General features: G+C 40.6%; 1 protein-coding gene and 1 long non-coding RNA gene across 2 annotated transcripts; both read left to right on the top strand.

Annotated features, from left to right (window-relative positions):
• Positions 1 to 2,766: 2,766 nt before the first annotated feature.
• LOC104584565 lies at positions 2,767 to 5,159 on the top strand. Its single transcript, XR_002960234.1, has 2 exons — positions 2,767 to 4,730; positions 5,002 to 5,159. It is a non-coding gene; the product is annotated as an uncharacterized LOC104584565 (long non-coding RNA).
• A 1,747-nt stretch (positions 5,160 to 6,906) lies between these two features.
• On the top strand, positions 6,907 to 12,382 carry LOC100834141 (cycloeucalenol cycloisomerase). The gene is made up of 8 exons (XM_003577563.4): positions 6,907 to 7,079; positions 7,160 to 7,335; positions 7,544 to 7,627; positions 8,654 to 8,695; positions 9,163 to 9,273; positions 9,652 to 9,843; positions 10,985 to 11,082; positions 11,940 to 12,382. The coding sequence occupies exons 1-8, from the start codon at positions 7,073 to 7,075 to the stop codon at positions 12,127 to 12,129; spliced, it is 900 nt and encodes a 299-aa protein (XP_003577611.1). The 5' UTR covers positions 6,907 to 7,072; the 3' UTR covers positions 12,130 to 12,382.
• Positions 12,383 to 15,812: the final 3,430 nt, after the last annotated feature.

The raw sequence follows: 15,812 nt of genomic DNA, 5'->3' as shown, positions 1-15,812 counted from the left end.
TGAACTACGCGTCGACTGCATTTTACTCAGCGACAAATTTGCAAATGGAACGGACCCTTTTTTAGCAATTTGCAAATGAAACATGCAATTTTACTTAGTGACAAATTAGCTGCTAGTACGTCTCGGACCCACCTGTCACTGTCACGTTGGACATAATATAGAATGAGAACATGTTTTGCCTCTCTGTTTTCTTTTTACCAAGTTGTATTCTTAGTTCTTGCAAAGATTGGCATAAATACTCACCAAAACAAAGTTGTCATCTCAAATGTATTGAAGTAGGGAACTAAATTACATCTAAGAGTCCGATTAGTCTCCAAATAGCATTAGTGTCCTTGCACTTAGGTGTACATGTTCCTGGGGAAGTTTTATTCTCCCATGAGATGATGTCATCGGCAACAAAATCTGCACCCATTGTTATGCCCCAAGAAAACAATTACCAGGTAAACTATGCTAAGAAAAGATCTTACTTCCTACTAAAGACCCAAGAAAAGAACCACAAATGGTTTCTTTTTAGTTTCTTGGGAATCTACTATAGAAGAATGAGTTTAATGAAATGTATCAATGATACAAGTTTTTCCTACCCAAAAGAGTAACCCCCTGACATCCTAGAAAATTCCACTTATATAGAACTTTTTTTTCTTAGGGACTCGCCCTGTTTATATCTTTCTACCATGGTCCATGAAACATCTTCCACCTTCACTATATCCCAGCCATCCATCGACAGGACAAGTGTGCAAGGGGAATTAGAGTTATCGACTAAAACAGTATTGAAAGAGGCCACAACACCCTTATCAGGGTCTGGGCCAAAAAACAGGTAAAGGAGCATGTAAAGAGACATTCATTGAATCAGGTAATTCCAGTAGATTCGTATCAATATCAATCCTAACATTACAAGCCATATCAATCGAACTTTCGTTTGAGTTTGAATGCGGCAAGAATTCAAGTTCTGCTTCTTCTTATTGACCTGAGCTAGTTCCATCGTAGTTTCCCCAAGCCACGGATTACAGATTTTTGTGCCTAGTGCTTTGGACAAGACCCCATTGCTTCTGTTTCTTGTTCGTGTTACCATCTCTAGGAATGACATCCCTTTTGTCCCCCAACTCATGACTGATATTATGCCATTTAGAAGTGACTGCCATTAGGTCAGTGTCCATGTCAAGCAAACTAGAGTCTGAAATAAAATCTTCATCAACGAGTTCATTTTCCTGTAACTCCATCTAATCTTGGAGAGCACCTTCATCATTGTTCTCAGACTGAAGACACGAAAGGATATGATGATTTCTCTCGTAGCTTGTAGATTGAATGGTTGGTCTTGAATCAACAATTGTTGATTATCTGACAATATGCATTGCATGCTAATGTATAGCAGAATGTTTAGAGTGGGTAGGGCTACCCTCTCCGCTCGGTTTAGAGCTTTTGTCACTTGGGGAAGGCTTAGTACCAAAATCATTTGCAGTGTCAGTGGATTCAACATCCAATCTATTTGGTAACAATGACTCAAATGGTGATGATGGGACTCATGAAGAAGATTATTCATTGCCAGCTGCTGATGATTCCATGGACGATGTCGACACTTTACGTGTTGTTGAGGCAATTGATGACCGCTCATTTCTGAACAAGCTCAAGTTGATTGTATGGGTTTTCCTTCCACCTTCCCCCATCTGTGTTTTTAACGGTATCTCCGTGTGTTCTTTAAGTAGCTATCAATTACACCCTTACAGTGTTATTTTCCTTATTTTTTCTAGTTTGGTAAAACTGTCGAAACAGGAAGAAGTGGATAGTTTGGAAGGAGAAATTTAAGGTGCAGCATCTTTCTTTGTTTATTATATTGCCCCCCTTATTCATTTTTTTGCTTGTAATTTTGCAGATTTGTTAGTGTGTTCAAGGGTAGTTCTATTAGTTTAATTGATCCTCTTAATTGATCTTCTCTAGTTTAACTAGAGAAGAGTTTATATAGGTGTGTATGTGTTAGCCTATAGTCCTTTTGTGTTCCCTGTATAACTGAACATTGCATCATTTTTAATCGTCACCTGCTTTGTAAGTTTTTGGGGTTTATAACTTGCAACTTTATCTGTGCCAAGTATATACTGAAACTTTGCTGCTATTTTCTCTAGTTTCATTTTTATTTCTATTTATTTATTGGCTCGGTTATCTGTGTATGTACCGAATATTTGCTTAGTATTGTTCTTGTAGTCCAGTATATTAGGCATGTTGTTTTTCCTATAGAGGGGGATTTTTCCTTCTAGCATTATTTGGTCTTACAGTGATCCGGTACATGTGACCTTTATCTTTTGAAGAAACTGATCTAATTATCGACAATATCAGTGATCCGGTACATGTGACCATTGTGTTCAAATGTTCTTTTCATTTTGCAAATTCAATATTAACTGCTTTTATTCTTCATGTCAATTTTAACTACTTGTCTGCCTTTTCTATCTGAAATCTTGCTTTCGTAACAACATGAGGCAAAGGGGTGTTGGCCGCCATGTTCCATAGGTCCTTTTGTCCTAGTTTTTTTTATTTGTATTCATTATTATATATTAGCTCATATCTTCTTTAGTTTTTTGTCTACTCTGAATTTGTAATTCTCTTTAAATTTTCAAAATTTCATTAGAAGCGAAGCACTGAACGGAATTCTGTTTCTCCTGACTGTAGGATTGAATTTGCTTTATCAGTTGCACAACCTGCTCCCCTGCAATTCAAGTGTTTTTGCAATTGAATTTCTAATTTGTGACTGATAAAAAAAAGGGGTTAAAGACTGAAACACCGTAGAATTGGTTCATAACTGCGATTAAGTGCTATATAAGTCATAAATGTTTGTATTGCTTTGAAAAATAAGTGCTATGTAAAAACAGTAGTGGTATAACTTGCATACTAAATCTGGCAGGTTAACTGCTACTCCCTCCGTTCCATATTAATTGGTGTGAATTTAGCACAACTTGTACTAAATTCGTGCCAATTAACATGGAACGGAGGGAGTATGTTAAATCAATAGGGGGTGTAACTTGAAGTACAACTGCAATTGTACCATTTTTGTTTGCTACTATAGCATGCAATTTGTATATCTTTATTTGAAGTTGCAGATGCTTTGTTCTGTAACTGCACTCCATATATAGTTTAACTTGATGATGAACTCATAATTTTTTAAGGGGCAATTATATGCAATTGCACTGTTGACCTTCATTGATTGCAATTTCTCTGTTCCAACTAGGGGTGTGTGTGTGTGTGTGTTATCTACCTAACTTGAACATTTTTTGTTCTCTCGTTGATGCCTTGCCAAATAGCAGCGCAACCTACATTCTGCATATGTGCAATTGCACCGTTGACTTTCACTAATTGCATTTGCATTTTTTTTCAGTCCCAACCTGGGGGGGTGTCATATGCATTAACTTGAACATTTTGTGTCTCTAATTGATGCACTGCCAAATAATAGCGCATTTCACACTCTGTCTAAGCGCAATCGCACTGTTAACTGTCATTAATTGCAATTGCAATTTTTCTGTCCCAACTAGTGGGGTTATGTTTGCCTAACTTGAACATTTTGTTCTCTTTTTTGATCCACTGCCAAACAATATCGCATTTTACATTATACTTTAGCGCAATCGGACTACGACTTTCATTAATTGCAATTGCAATTTTTCTGTCCCAACTAGTGGGTTATATTTGGCTAATTGAACATTTTTGTTGTCTTTTTTTATGCACCGACAAACAGTGCTGCAAGTTATACTCTGGAAAAGTGCAATTTTCACTCTTGATTTTCATTCATTGCAATTGCAGTTTTTCTGTACCAACTAGTGTGGTCATTTTGTTCTTTTTTTATGCACCTCTGTATATGTCCCTCTATATCCAGAGCTTGCAATTCAAATCTTTTTCAGAACTTTGATACCATATATTTCTAGTTTGCTCAATTTCAGCACTGACCTTTTACAATTGCACCATTGAATTTAAGCAAAACCAATTGCACATTTATGCAATTTCCCTGGTTTAAGGATTCCTTTTTTTGTAGTTTTTGGTCTCTGAATGTGTGATCAAAATCTATGCACTTCAGTAGGTTTTGAACAACAAATTTTCTTTTTCTTTATTTTCATTGTTTGATGAACCCAGATCGAATATAACATGGGAATGCAACAGGTTTATGCAAGTTTTTGCACTAAAATTTTAGATATAGATTTGAGCAAATTGTGTTCTTGATCTCTGCATACTTTGACTTTGTTTGTTTGTTGTTTGTTTGTTAATTTCTCCCCTTTTCCTCCTCTGCCTACAATTACTTACTGTAGCAAGCATGAACTGCTGAAATTGGTTCCTGGTTACAAGTACAAGCTAGGTGTACTACTCTGTTAATTTATCTCCTCCGATTAGGTTGCGGTAGCTGATTGATTGATTGATGCGCAGGCACTCATTTAAATATGTGATGCCCCTCTCCAACTGCATTCTACTCTCTGCAATTGGAATGTTTGTTGTTTTCCATTTTCAGATTTAGTGCTTCTATATCGTTTCCTTCATCTTTTTATTTTTCTTTGGGTGAAAAACAAATTGTGCTTATTCAGAAACTCACAGGTCCAGTTAGGGTAAGATGGGAGATCTAGACGTCTCTAAAATTGTCTAGGGTCGACAAGGATGGCGTCTGATTACATGTATCTGGTGGCTTCATGCTGGGGTTGTTCATTTACTCATCAACGTGCTTTGCCTTCTGTTTACCGGCATCCGACTCGAACAAGAATTTGGGTTTGGTAAGTGAAAGCTTTGCTTCCAATTTTCATCTGAGCTTTCTTGAGTTCAGCAAATTGGAAAACAAGAAAAGTTGGGTCCTAATTATAGTTTTTCTTTGGCCTTTGTTCTGTCAGCAGATAGTTAGCTTTACTTGTAATGAAATATTGTTTTTGTTTTTGCGGGGGAATGAAACACTGCTACATACATTTCACTAGTAACGTCATGTATTCTGTAACTTTGGTTGGTGGTACAAAAAAATAACAAGATTTTTTATTTTGGTTACTCTGGAAGCATTTGGAGTTTGAAGGTCTCTTGTCTGCACAGAAGAGAACAATTTACATTTTGGGTTATCCTGGAAGCATTTGGAGTTTGAATGTATTTTGTCTGCACAGAAGATAACACTATAAAAAGGTTTGCAGACCAAAAACCATAAATCATTGTTTGTGTTTTGTACTTTGATTCCATGTTGCTCCATATGCTGCGGTGTTATAGTTTGTATTCATGTTATTTTGAGTGCCAAAGCTAGCAGCCTGTTCATTCTTTTGCCTATGACATTTGACTGTTTTTGGCCAAAAAACTAGATGTCTGGTACAGAACCAAAAAACAGGCGCCTGTTTTTGGTTCTAAAACCAGGCGACTGCCCAATAGACACACCCATCTTAATTAGTCTGATATAACTTCCCTCCAACGTAGAAAAGCCTATCATGGGAAATCTTACTATAATCTCTTCAATGGATCTTAATTCTAGTAATCTCATAGGAATTCTGCATCAAGAATCGACCATTCATACCATTTTGGTTGTAGCCCGGTCAGTTGAATCCAAACCTTTTGTAGTTCATCATACTAATCCAAATCACGTTGCTAGACCTCAACACTGGCTGGCACACATTCTTTAACAAGTCCAAAGCATGTGTATCCAACGACCTTTTTCAACCCTAATGCTTGGGAGGGTCCAAACCCTAGAGCCTTTTACTTGGACGTGCGACTCACTTTAGTCCCTCAACTAGCGATCTTCTAATCCTTGTACTTTGCTAGTGCCCTCAGTTTAGTCCTTTCCTCACAAGTTGAGGCACTAAACTGAACTACGCGTCCATTGCATTTTACTCAGCGACAAATTTGCAAATGGAACAGACCCTTTTTTAGCAATTTGCAAATGAAACATGCAATTTTACTCAGCGACAAATTAGCTGCTAGTACGTCTCGGACCCACCTGTCACTGTCACGTTGGACGGGCCAATACTCTGTAATTTCCACCAGCCAGGCATCAACGAGAGAACGTATCATGTGAAAAGAGACAACTCGTGCACCTGGTGCGCCTAAGGCTTCCGAGCTGTTGGATGGATGACAGAGGGACATGATTCGCTTAGAAGTTGGCTGCTGAAACATTCGCAAAGCAAACCTTGAAATGTTGCTGAATCACGGCCGAGATCTAGGCATAGCTTAGTGGGTGGCATTGGGCGGATCCGGTCGGGAGGCAGTGGATCCAAGCAGGGGTGAGAGAGAGGTTGACGGAGAGCTGAAACGTGCTCGTCTGGGTATAGTCAGACGGGAGTAGGGCTGGCTAACGAGCGCACTCGGTTCCTTAAGAGTTCGGTTCGTTAAGAGCTCGGATCGTTAAGATCGCTATCGTTAACGATCTGAGACCATTGTTCGGCTCGGTTCGATAAGAGCTCGCGAGCGCTCGTTAAAAGCTCATTAAGATAAATAGATGACACGTTAATCTAAATTTTTTGACATGACATATTTGCTTGGGATAAATTTTGACAGCAAATAAAATATATCAGAAGCTGAACAGGGCTATAAAAATTAGAAATAACACAGCAAAAGAGAAATAACAACACATTTTCAACAACAAAAGAAGTTATAGTAGCCACTCATAAGTGATGTGCGAGACGAGTTCGCTAACGAACTTAACGAGCGCTCACCGAGCTCGCTTGTTAAGATCATTGAGCTTAACTATCTGAAAAAAAAGTTTGATTTGGTTCTTTAGTTAACGAACCGACCTCAATGAACCGAGTTAGCAAGCGTTCAATAAAATTGGCAAATTTCCATCTTTTCGTCAAGGCCTACACGCTGAGGGAAGGGAATGGCTGGACTCGGCCGAGATTCGGCAACATTTCAAGGTTCTTTTTTGCAAATGTTCCAGCAGCACATCTTGTAAGCCCATCCAACTGGTCGAAAGCCCTCGGCGCACCTGGTCCTGGAGTTGGCTTGTCGTACAGGATTCGTTCAGTCGTTCTCGCATCAGCAGAGCGCACGCACTCCGCGTTTCCGCCCAGTGCCACCCAAAAAATCTCGGACCTCCTCTCCTCGCAAGCAGAGGGGAGAGCGGCACTCTGGCAGCTAGTACCGGAATCGGACAATGACAGGTGAGCCCTGCGCCTGCGCCTCCAATGCTGCCCCTCCATGTGTACCCGCGCCTCACCGGAGGGGTCTTCTCGCCTTGCAGCTGTCCGGCGGCAGGCGGCGGCGAAGCCCAGGGGCGGCGGAGGCGCCGCAGCGGGGAGGAGCGCTTGGCTCGCGGCGGACGGGAGCAAGCGGTGGGGGGAGAAGTTCTTCCTGTTCTACACGCCCTTCTGGCTCACGCTCTGCCTCGGCGTCGTCGTCCCCTTCAAGCTATACGAGGTACTCGGCGCCCACAGATTTTTCTCGATTCATCTCTCTCGTCTTGGGAGCATTCTGGTGGATCCTAAAATGAAGATTGAATCCTACAAGAAAGATCCGGTCTATTTTTTTTCCTGCGGAAGAAAGATTCGATCTTGATGCATTCTGTTTGTTTTCTAGTGATTGATTAGTTTACTAGCATTATTGGAATTTTTTTTGTGATCCACAGAGGTTCACGGAGTTGGAGTACTTGGTTCTTGGATTGGTGTCAACCGTGCCGGCTTTCGTCATCCCTCTGTTCCTCGTGGGGAAGGTAACTTGGCCTCCTTCTACTCTCTCACCACATCAATTTTGGAAGTTCTGTTCAATGTGACAAATTCAGTCTTCAGAGGGTAACCATAAAGACCATTTGTTGCAAAAGGGAAAATTTTGGACAGCAGTGTTACTGTTTCACCAAATTCAGGTTTCTGTCATTAGGCGCGAATCGAGAAACATTAAGTCATAAACATAGACATAATTTTTTCCTTGAATTTTAGATAGCAATTAGAATTGACAAAAACAATATGGTGAGAATCCACTAGTAGCATTTGGTGTTTTGGATTATCTGGGAATTCATATTTCCAACCATAGCACCAGTTCCCCTTCGGGTATACAGACGGAACCATTGTTGCTGCAATAAAGTAAAAACAATATCAAGAGTGGAGGAAGGAACAAAACTATTAAATGCTGAGCGGACAAATCTGCAGACGGAACCATTGTTGCTGCAATAAAGTAAAACAATATAAAGGAATGAGATAAGAGGAGCACAGAGGAGTGGAAGAGCAGAGATGGGGGGAGAGCTTCACCTCCGTTGCATATTCATGAGGATGGGCTCCTCTCACTTGCAGCTGATGCTAATCTCTCCTCTCCAAAGCTGGTCTTTCTTCCACTCGCTTTCTTTGAAGGTTTTGACTTTTGTCAGTGATGGATCAAAGCAAATACTGCATCAAAGATTTTAGACCACTCCACACTATCTTATTGAGCTTCAGCTAGGCATAGCATATTTTTTCCTTCTGATTTCTCTTATTTCCTTTCCTAAACTAGTGAGTCTTGGAGTGATATGTAATCACTTAATGTATTTGGTGTCAGCTGACACAAACTTGATAACATTGTTTATGTTCTTCGCTGCGTGTATCATTTCAATGCACATGCCGGGAGGATTCTTTTTTCTGCCCTACACTATGTCTTTCTATTTTTTAGTCCATAAAGAGTGAAGTTTCAAACTCATTCTGTTACTTTTTTACTGGTATGGACTACACCATTCATATATTTGGAAGTTAATATCATTTGTGTTTTCCAGGCAGACAGTATTAGAAGTTTGAAAGATCGGTACTGGGTCAAGGTAAGTGTATATATGCTGTGGACTTTGTAAACCAATTTGACTCCTAGAACTGGCCATTTTCTTGGAAAATCCCACAGTTGTACGATATGATTCGGTTCTGTAGATCTGATCTAATTTAGACTAATATGTTTTGTTGCTACAGTAGTACAGTTACACTCTACCCCGTATTCATTTTGATCCGCTGAAACAAAAAAAAAGTGGTTGTATAACTCTAGATATATCAAATTGAATATTATTCTATTGTTGTCAAGTGGTACTCATAAAAGCCTTTAGAAGGTAAACTCACCATGCTACACTGTACTGATGTATGTTCTTCAGTTACGACAACACCTACTTTCTTACAGAACAACTAATATGAATAATGTGCAATATTTTCATTGTTCAGAGATTTCTATTTGATAATGCATTTTATTGTTTTAGTTCTTCAGAACTGTGTGCTAAATCCAAGACATATCTTTCAATTGCAGGCTAATGTTTGGATTATAATTTTCAGTTATGTCGGTAACTACTTTTGGACACATTATTTCTTCACAGTTCTTGGGGCATCATATACTTTTCCATCATGGAGGATGAATAATGTAAGATCTTCGTAACATAAGGAAGACCGTGGGAATTCATCTAAAGTGCTACTCTTTTTACAAATGTTTTGTTTTCTTAGTAAACTTTGAAGTCAATGGCTAGATGCTAAAGAAACTAGGGATTTTCCTAATTTCATACCTTTGTTCCCACGTCATATATTCCCTTCCACCAATTTTCTTCTATTAAATTAGGGCTTAATGCCAGGGTTTAAGTTTCGGTGTAACAGTTCCTAGCCGGTTGCTGCCCAGTTCGATCATTCCTTGATTCAGATTTAGATATTTGCTTTGTTGGTTTTCTAAGTACTAATTATTGCTGTGGATTACACCAGTTCCATTTTCTTTGTTTCCAATGCTTGCTGGTTTTTCTTCATGTTTCAGGTACCCCATACGACATTTCTCCTGACCCACGCATGCTTCCTATTCTATCACATGGCATCAAATATGACACTTCGTAGATTACGTCACTCCACAGCTCACCTGCCGCAGTCTATTCGGTGGTCATTTGAAGCCGCATGGGTTTTAGCACTCTCATACTTCATAGCATACTTGGAGACCCTAGCCATTGCAAATGTATGTTCGATCATATACATCTCATGCATATAGTGCTATAAGTATTTGGAGGGTTTTCTCCACAATTTAGTTTCATCTTCTTGCTTATAGTGGTAATCTTCATTAATTTGTACATTATTTTTTAACACAAACTATTCTGATTCAGTTTTCTTTCCCTTTTCTCGCATCCCATCCCATGTTGAGTTAACTGCAGAATACATCTACTCTAATGATATATTCCTGCTGGCAGATATCACAGAAGTTGCAATCAATCCCTTCTAATCTCTAGTTATCGGCAGTGTTGGATAACAACTCTAGGTCACATTTTAATATATTGCAGCAGTAGGTCTTTTGGTCTACTGTATTTCCCTAAAAAAAACAACTCTAGGTCGTCCTTGATTTTTTTTGTCTACTTGGATATATCTAGTACGTCCATATCATCCATTATTTTTACAAATCAGTTGTGCAATTGCTTGAACTCACCATTTAAGATTCACTGTGCGGAAATTCCTAATTGGAAATTGATCCTCTCTTGTGCCTGGAAAAATAAAAAGCAGTTAAGTAAATAAAGCAAAATAGTTTATACGCATACAAAATAGTTCATACAAAAAGGCATTTTAAAACATCACTAAATTATTGCTACATAATCTTTCCAGAAGATTACTCCATATTTTGGTTGTTTGACAAGGAGAAATCTTTAGCTCCTACTATAGGTTTGGTCATCTACTTGACTAAGATTCCCTTGTCTGTTTCACGATTAAAAGTTGTACTATTTTTATTTACGCCGTGTCTATATTTAGCAACAAAGTAGAGTTTTTCTATCAGTCTCCTTTCTTTTCCCATGCAGGTGAGTTCCCAATTATTATGTACTTGGTGAAAAATAAAGCCAAACACTCTTACCCCATGCTGCAACCAAATAATAATGGTATCACATAACAGCAACACTCTATGGCTCATGAAGTTGTGTTGTACACAATCAGTCTATCATTGTTTGTGATGTGCATACAAGTGATGTTGTTTTTTCACTTAGCGATGCTATCTACAAAGCTAAATGTTTGTTTTCTTATATTAAGAGCTTTCTACATCCTTGTATTTATTTCATTATTTTCCCTCTCTGTTCCCCAAGGAACTGTAATCCTGATGTTACTGTGGACCTTTGCAGTTTCCATACTACGAATTCGTCGACCGGGACATAATGTACAAAGTTGGATCATTGTTTTACGCAATATACTTCCTTGTTAGCTTTCCAATGTTTTCAAGGTAAAATTGATTCAGAACTTTGATGTGCTCATCTGGTTTCATTAAAAACGCGCTCTTTTCTCTATTTCTTACAGTTGAGCAACACATCTGTTTGTTTAGGAATGATACTCTCCTTTTCTTCTATTCTGCTATGCTCTGTATATTTACTGAAGCAATGTTGTGCTCTTTATTTTTTTCTTAAAGCAATCTTATGGTCTTTATCCATCAAGCTGTTCGTTAATACATCATTATTAGGTACCAAACTGGGTCCATGTTTGCGAAATATTTATTTTATGCTAGTCGGATTTATCAGACATCAATAGCTTGAATACCCCCAAATAATATAGGTCTATCCTCCAACATACGATCACATCATTTCAGCTGGTGGTAGACAGGCTTCTCGCCCTCGCTTCACAGGAATATTTTGATTCCTTTTGTGGTAACTTGCATAATACCTTTGCGTTGCGTTGGGTTAAAAAAACTACACTATACATTCATTGTAAATCAAAATATACATATCCACTCGTGTCTCAACCATTTGTGCCAAATGTAAATGTGGTGTATACTGATGGACCGCCACCACCAATTGACATATTTAGAGTAAGCATAAACTCTCGTTTTCCTACTTTGTTTGAGCATCAGTACACCAGTCTTCAGCTAACAAAGAGATTATCAAGATCAATAGGCAATAGCAGCTTTTCTTTCAAAAAATAGGCAATAGCAGCTAAGACCTGTAAATAACTCTCTTTGACTAGTAGGAAAATGCATAAGCACTGGTACTGCAAGCTTGCAACAAAGAAAGTGCAAACAGTACACATCTTAGTTCTCAATCTCATGGTCTATATTTTCAACTCCTAACTCTGTCATTTGAAATCCAGGATCGATGAAAAAGCAGAGAAGTGGGACCTTCCCAGGGTAGCCGTGGATGCCCTAGGCGCGGCGATGCTCGTCACCATAATACTCGATTTATGGCGTATATTTCTGGGGCCAATCGTGCCGTTGCCCGAATCAAGAATGTGCGGTCAGCCGGGGCTTGCATGGTTCCAGGTGCAGAACGAAAGCGTCTAAATTAGGGACGCTGCGTAATCTTTGTTCCCACGTTTTCCAGAAGTTCAGCCTGGCTTTTGAAGTTGGGAACCCTTGTCTTATTTTTTTTTTCTAGAATACACCCAATCATGTGTATCTTATATTAAAGGAGAATTCCGCGACGCAGTTACATGCCCGTAGACGCCAGTAAAGCGACTACTCTATTACATTCCACAAGGGATCCACTAGACAAGAAAGTGAAAAATCTACATTATGAAAAAGGCCCGCACTCGACCATGCCCTTCCTTCACTATTGATCATTTGTTGTATTTTTCTAGCACTCGGGGTCGCTGCATCGAACACCACCGAGTTCATGTGCTTCCAGAGGCACCAACAGATGAGAGTAATGCTAGTGTTGAGGTTCCTCCTCTCTTTCTTGCCTTGCGTCCACCATTCGGCAAGAGAGGCTTGCGGAGTAGGGAGCCAGCAAAGCCTGTTCCAGCCCCGCATCGAGGTTGACCACACTTCCCGAGCCACGACGCAACCAAGAAGAAGATGGTCAATGGTCTCATTGCTTTGATCACACAAAGGGCAGTGTGCTGGGTGGGGCAAACCTCGCTTCGAAAGCCTATCTGCCGTCCAACATCTATTTTTCAGAGCCAACCACATGAAGGTCTTGCACTTAGTTGGCGCTTTGGAGGACCAGACCTCAGTAGCCCCCGCAGCAAGCACACGACCTCGGAAGAAAGCCGCGTACGCAGACGAGGCCGTGTAGGTCCCATTGCCGCTCTATTTCCAACGGAAACGATCATCATCGTCTGAAAGAATCACCTCAGCCACGCGGTCATGAACCACCTGAAGATCCACAAGCGCCTGGAAGGAGAGTTCCGGGTGGATGGCCCGAAGCCAACCATTGGCATGCAAAGCCTCGGCCACAGAAAGCCTGGATGCCCAACCCGAGATCTCCGATAGCAGCATAGGCGCCAAATCCGCAAGCGAACGCCCCTCCGGTAGCCAAGGATCATACCAGAAATGTAGGGCTTCACCGTTCCCCCTCGCCACCTCAATCGCCGCCTCACAAAGTGCTCTGGCCTGTTCCGGGATTTGGATGTTGAATTCAACCCATGGGCGCGTCGGGTCCGCACGACATAGCCAGCCCCATCTCGTTCTGAGCGCAAGATTGAGCAGTTTCAGATTGGGGATGCCTAAACCACCAGTCTCGCGAGGGGAGCAAACATCTTTGGTGGACAAGGTGGCAAATAAGCTCCGGACATGGTCCGCCCCTATGCTTACTCTTGGGGGACGGCTCACCCTTGTTAGATCGACCGTCTCAGCTATGCCGGTCTATGCCATGATGTCTCTCGACCTTCCTATGAAGACCATTGCGGGCATAGAGAAGATCTGCCGTGGGTTCTTGTGGAAAGGCAGAAAAACGTCCGCGGAGGACACTGCTTAGTGGAGTCCTTGTCTTATGATGCATACAGAGCAGGTAGTTGAATGCTTGAGTAAGCTACTAGTAATAACGAATGGTAACCAGATCTCGCCGTGTCAATTCTTAGCGTTGTGGTCTTGAGTCGTAACTGAAATGCGACAATTGCCATCCTAAAAATCTGGCTTTTGAATTTTCCGATTTTCGAGCTGACTATCATCTTTTTGAATTTTAGAATGATTTATTTTTAGATACTCCATCTGACCGGCATTACTTGTCTCATGTATCTATGTGTAAAAAGTGTCTATATACATGTAATGTTTTGACAACTAATTCCGGCCGGAGGGAGTAGCTTTCTTCATTCAGATATATACCCCGTTTGGTTCAGGTGAGGTGGTGAGAAAGGGACTTGACGAGCACCCTTGGGTTATTGCCTTATTGGGTCAAATTATTCTGGTCAACGACAATTAAGCTTTCTAATCCAAGATTAAACTAAACACCAAAAGATGCAAAAACAACCTCTTGTAAATTCGTTTCTTTACTGCCGGCCTAATAATCTAGGCAAACAATAAATTGAATTAATGAAGCATGTTAGCAGCCAAAACCTAAACTGGGGATAAGACCATTGGAGAGGTAATCACGTGATGATTATTTTCGATGTATTCATGAGTTTATAATATTGTCCTTAAATATCATCATTCATATATGTGACTTGTTTGTAAGACTACGTTGGTGATTGTTCTAATGGTTCTTATTAATAGTTGAAGTTATGTCTACACATAACCTAGCGAAGGACCACCGATTTATTAATAGTCATCAATAGCAGTACAAAGAGTCTTAGAAGTAACAAAAATTATAAATAAGTTTTTGTACCACCTAGCGACGACAACAAGTACTAGAACGAGCCGAGCCACCTTCTTTGCCCCTCCATCGTTGGAGCTGGGTAGAGCTTGTCAAAAAAGAACTTGTGGTAGTAGATGGTGGGGTAGTCATCGTGATAAGACCCCAAAAGATCCATCGCACCAGAGTAGCAACTATCGCCAGAGATGAGAACCATAGATTAGAAGAGACATACCAGTTGAAATCACACGAACAAACACGAAATCCAACCGAAACCCAAGGATTTGCCGAAAACCTGAAAAACCGGCCGGATCCCAAGTGATATCCGAACGCATGACTCCACACGCCCTCTGCAGGTGCTAGGCGCACCACCGAAGCAAGGACAGCGCGATTAGGACCTTATTCTGGCTGCAAGTTGTCGCCGCCGCCTCACCATCTTGAAGAAGACACTGAAAACCCTAAAACAAAAATGAGAAGCTCTTCCATTGGCAAGCGGTCGGGGTCCGCCGTGCCTCCGAAGCCAAGAAAACCACCGGAGGCTGGACGGACTAGCGACACTATTGGCGCAGGGAAAATGAGATCGAAGCGCCCTAGCCGCCACCACGTAGAGGTTCATCTCAACTCGTACCACTTCAAGAGATTTTTTTTGTTCCATTTGATTTGGTTGATGACTATGTTTCACAAGTCACGGGTATAGATATGCTAACCTGATAGTATGGGCTTGGGGAGGGAGATCACCGAGTCAGACAGACCCACTTTGAGACGCAACGAGATGACCGCCATTTGTTAGTGAGAATGCGAGATGACAAACCAACTTTGCGGCGCTATGACGAACCATACAAGGGATATGCGAAGAGGAGCAAACAGTACATCTACTCATCATCGACAAACTTCACCGATTCTTCTTTCGCAAAAGTCTTTGTGTCCAGTAGTAATCGCATTATCCAATAACCGCAGCATATTCTTGAATGGCGCACAAATTTTGTATGAGAGTGTCTATTTCTCGGTCGACTTACAAATAGTTATTTCTTAGTCGACAGTCATGGTCATCCAATTAAGGTTTCTCATACTTTGTACGGAGTACTTGCATAAATCTTGCACGAATCCCAATGGTTAGATCAAATGGTTGTTAACATCAACTTCAGTCTCCTTAGAAATAACAAATCGCTTTTTTCACTGCCAAGCGTTACATTTTTTTCCACCTTTGAATAAGCCCCTTCTGATTAAAGCCGAGGCGGTACCCCGGTGGTATCTACCCTCACCGTCCTAGCCACATGGTTCGTGTGCATCCCAATTAATCTACTCCCTCCGTCCAACAAAAGATGTTTCAAGTTTGTCAAAATTTCGATGTATCTAGACATGACTTAGTGTATAGATGCATTCAAATTTTGTCAAATTTGAGACACCCTTTGTTGGACGGAGGGAGTATTATGTTTTATTAGAGGTGCGGATTAAC

This window comes from Brachypodium distachyon, chromosome 4, assembly GCF_000005505.3.
Source record: "Brachypodium distachyon strain Bd21 chromosome 4, Brachypodium_distachyon_v3.0, whole genome shotgun sequence".
In the NCBI taxonomy this organism is placed as follows: Eukaryota; Viridiplantae; Streptophyta; class Magnoliopsida; order Poales; family Poaceae; genus Brachypodium; species Brachypodium distachyon.
This window is presented reverse-complemented; position numbering and strand designations above follow the sequence as displayed.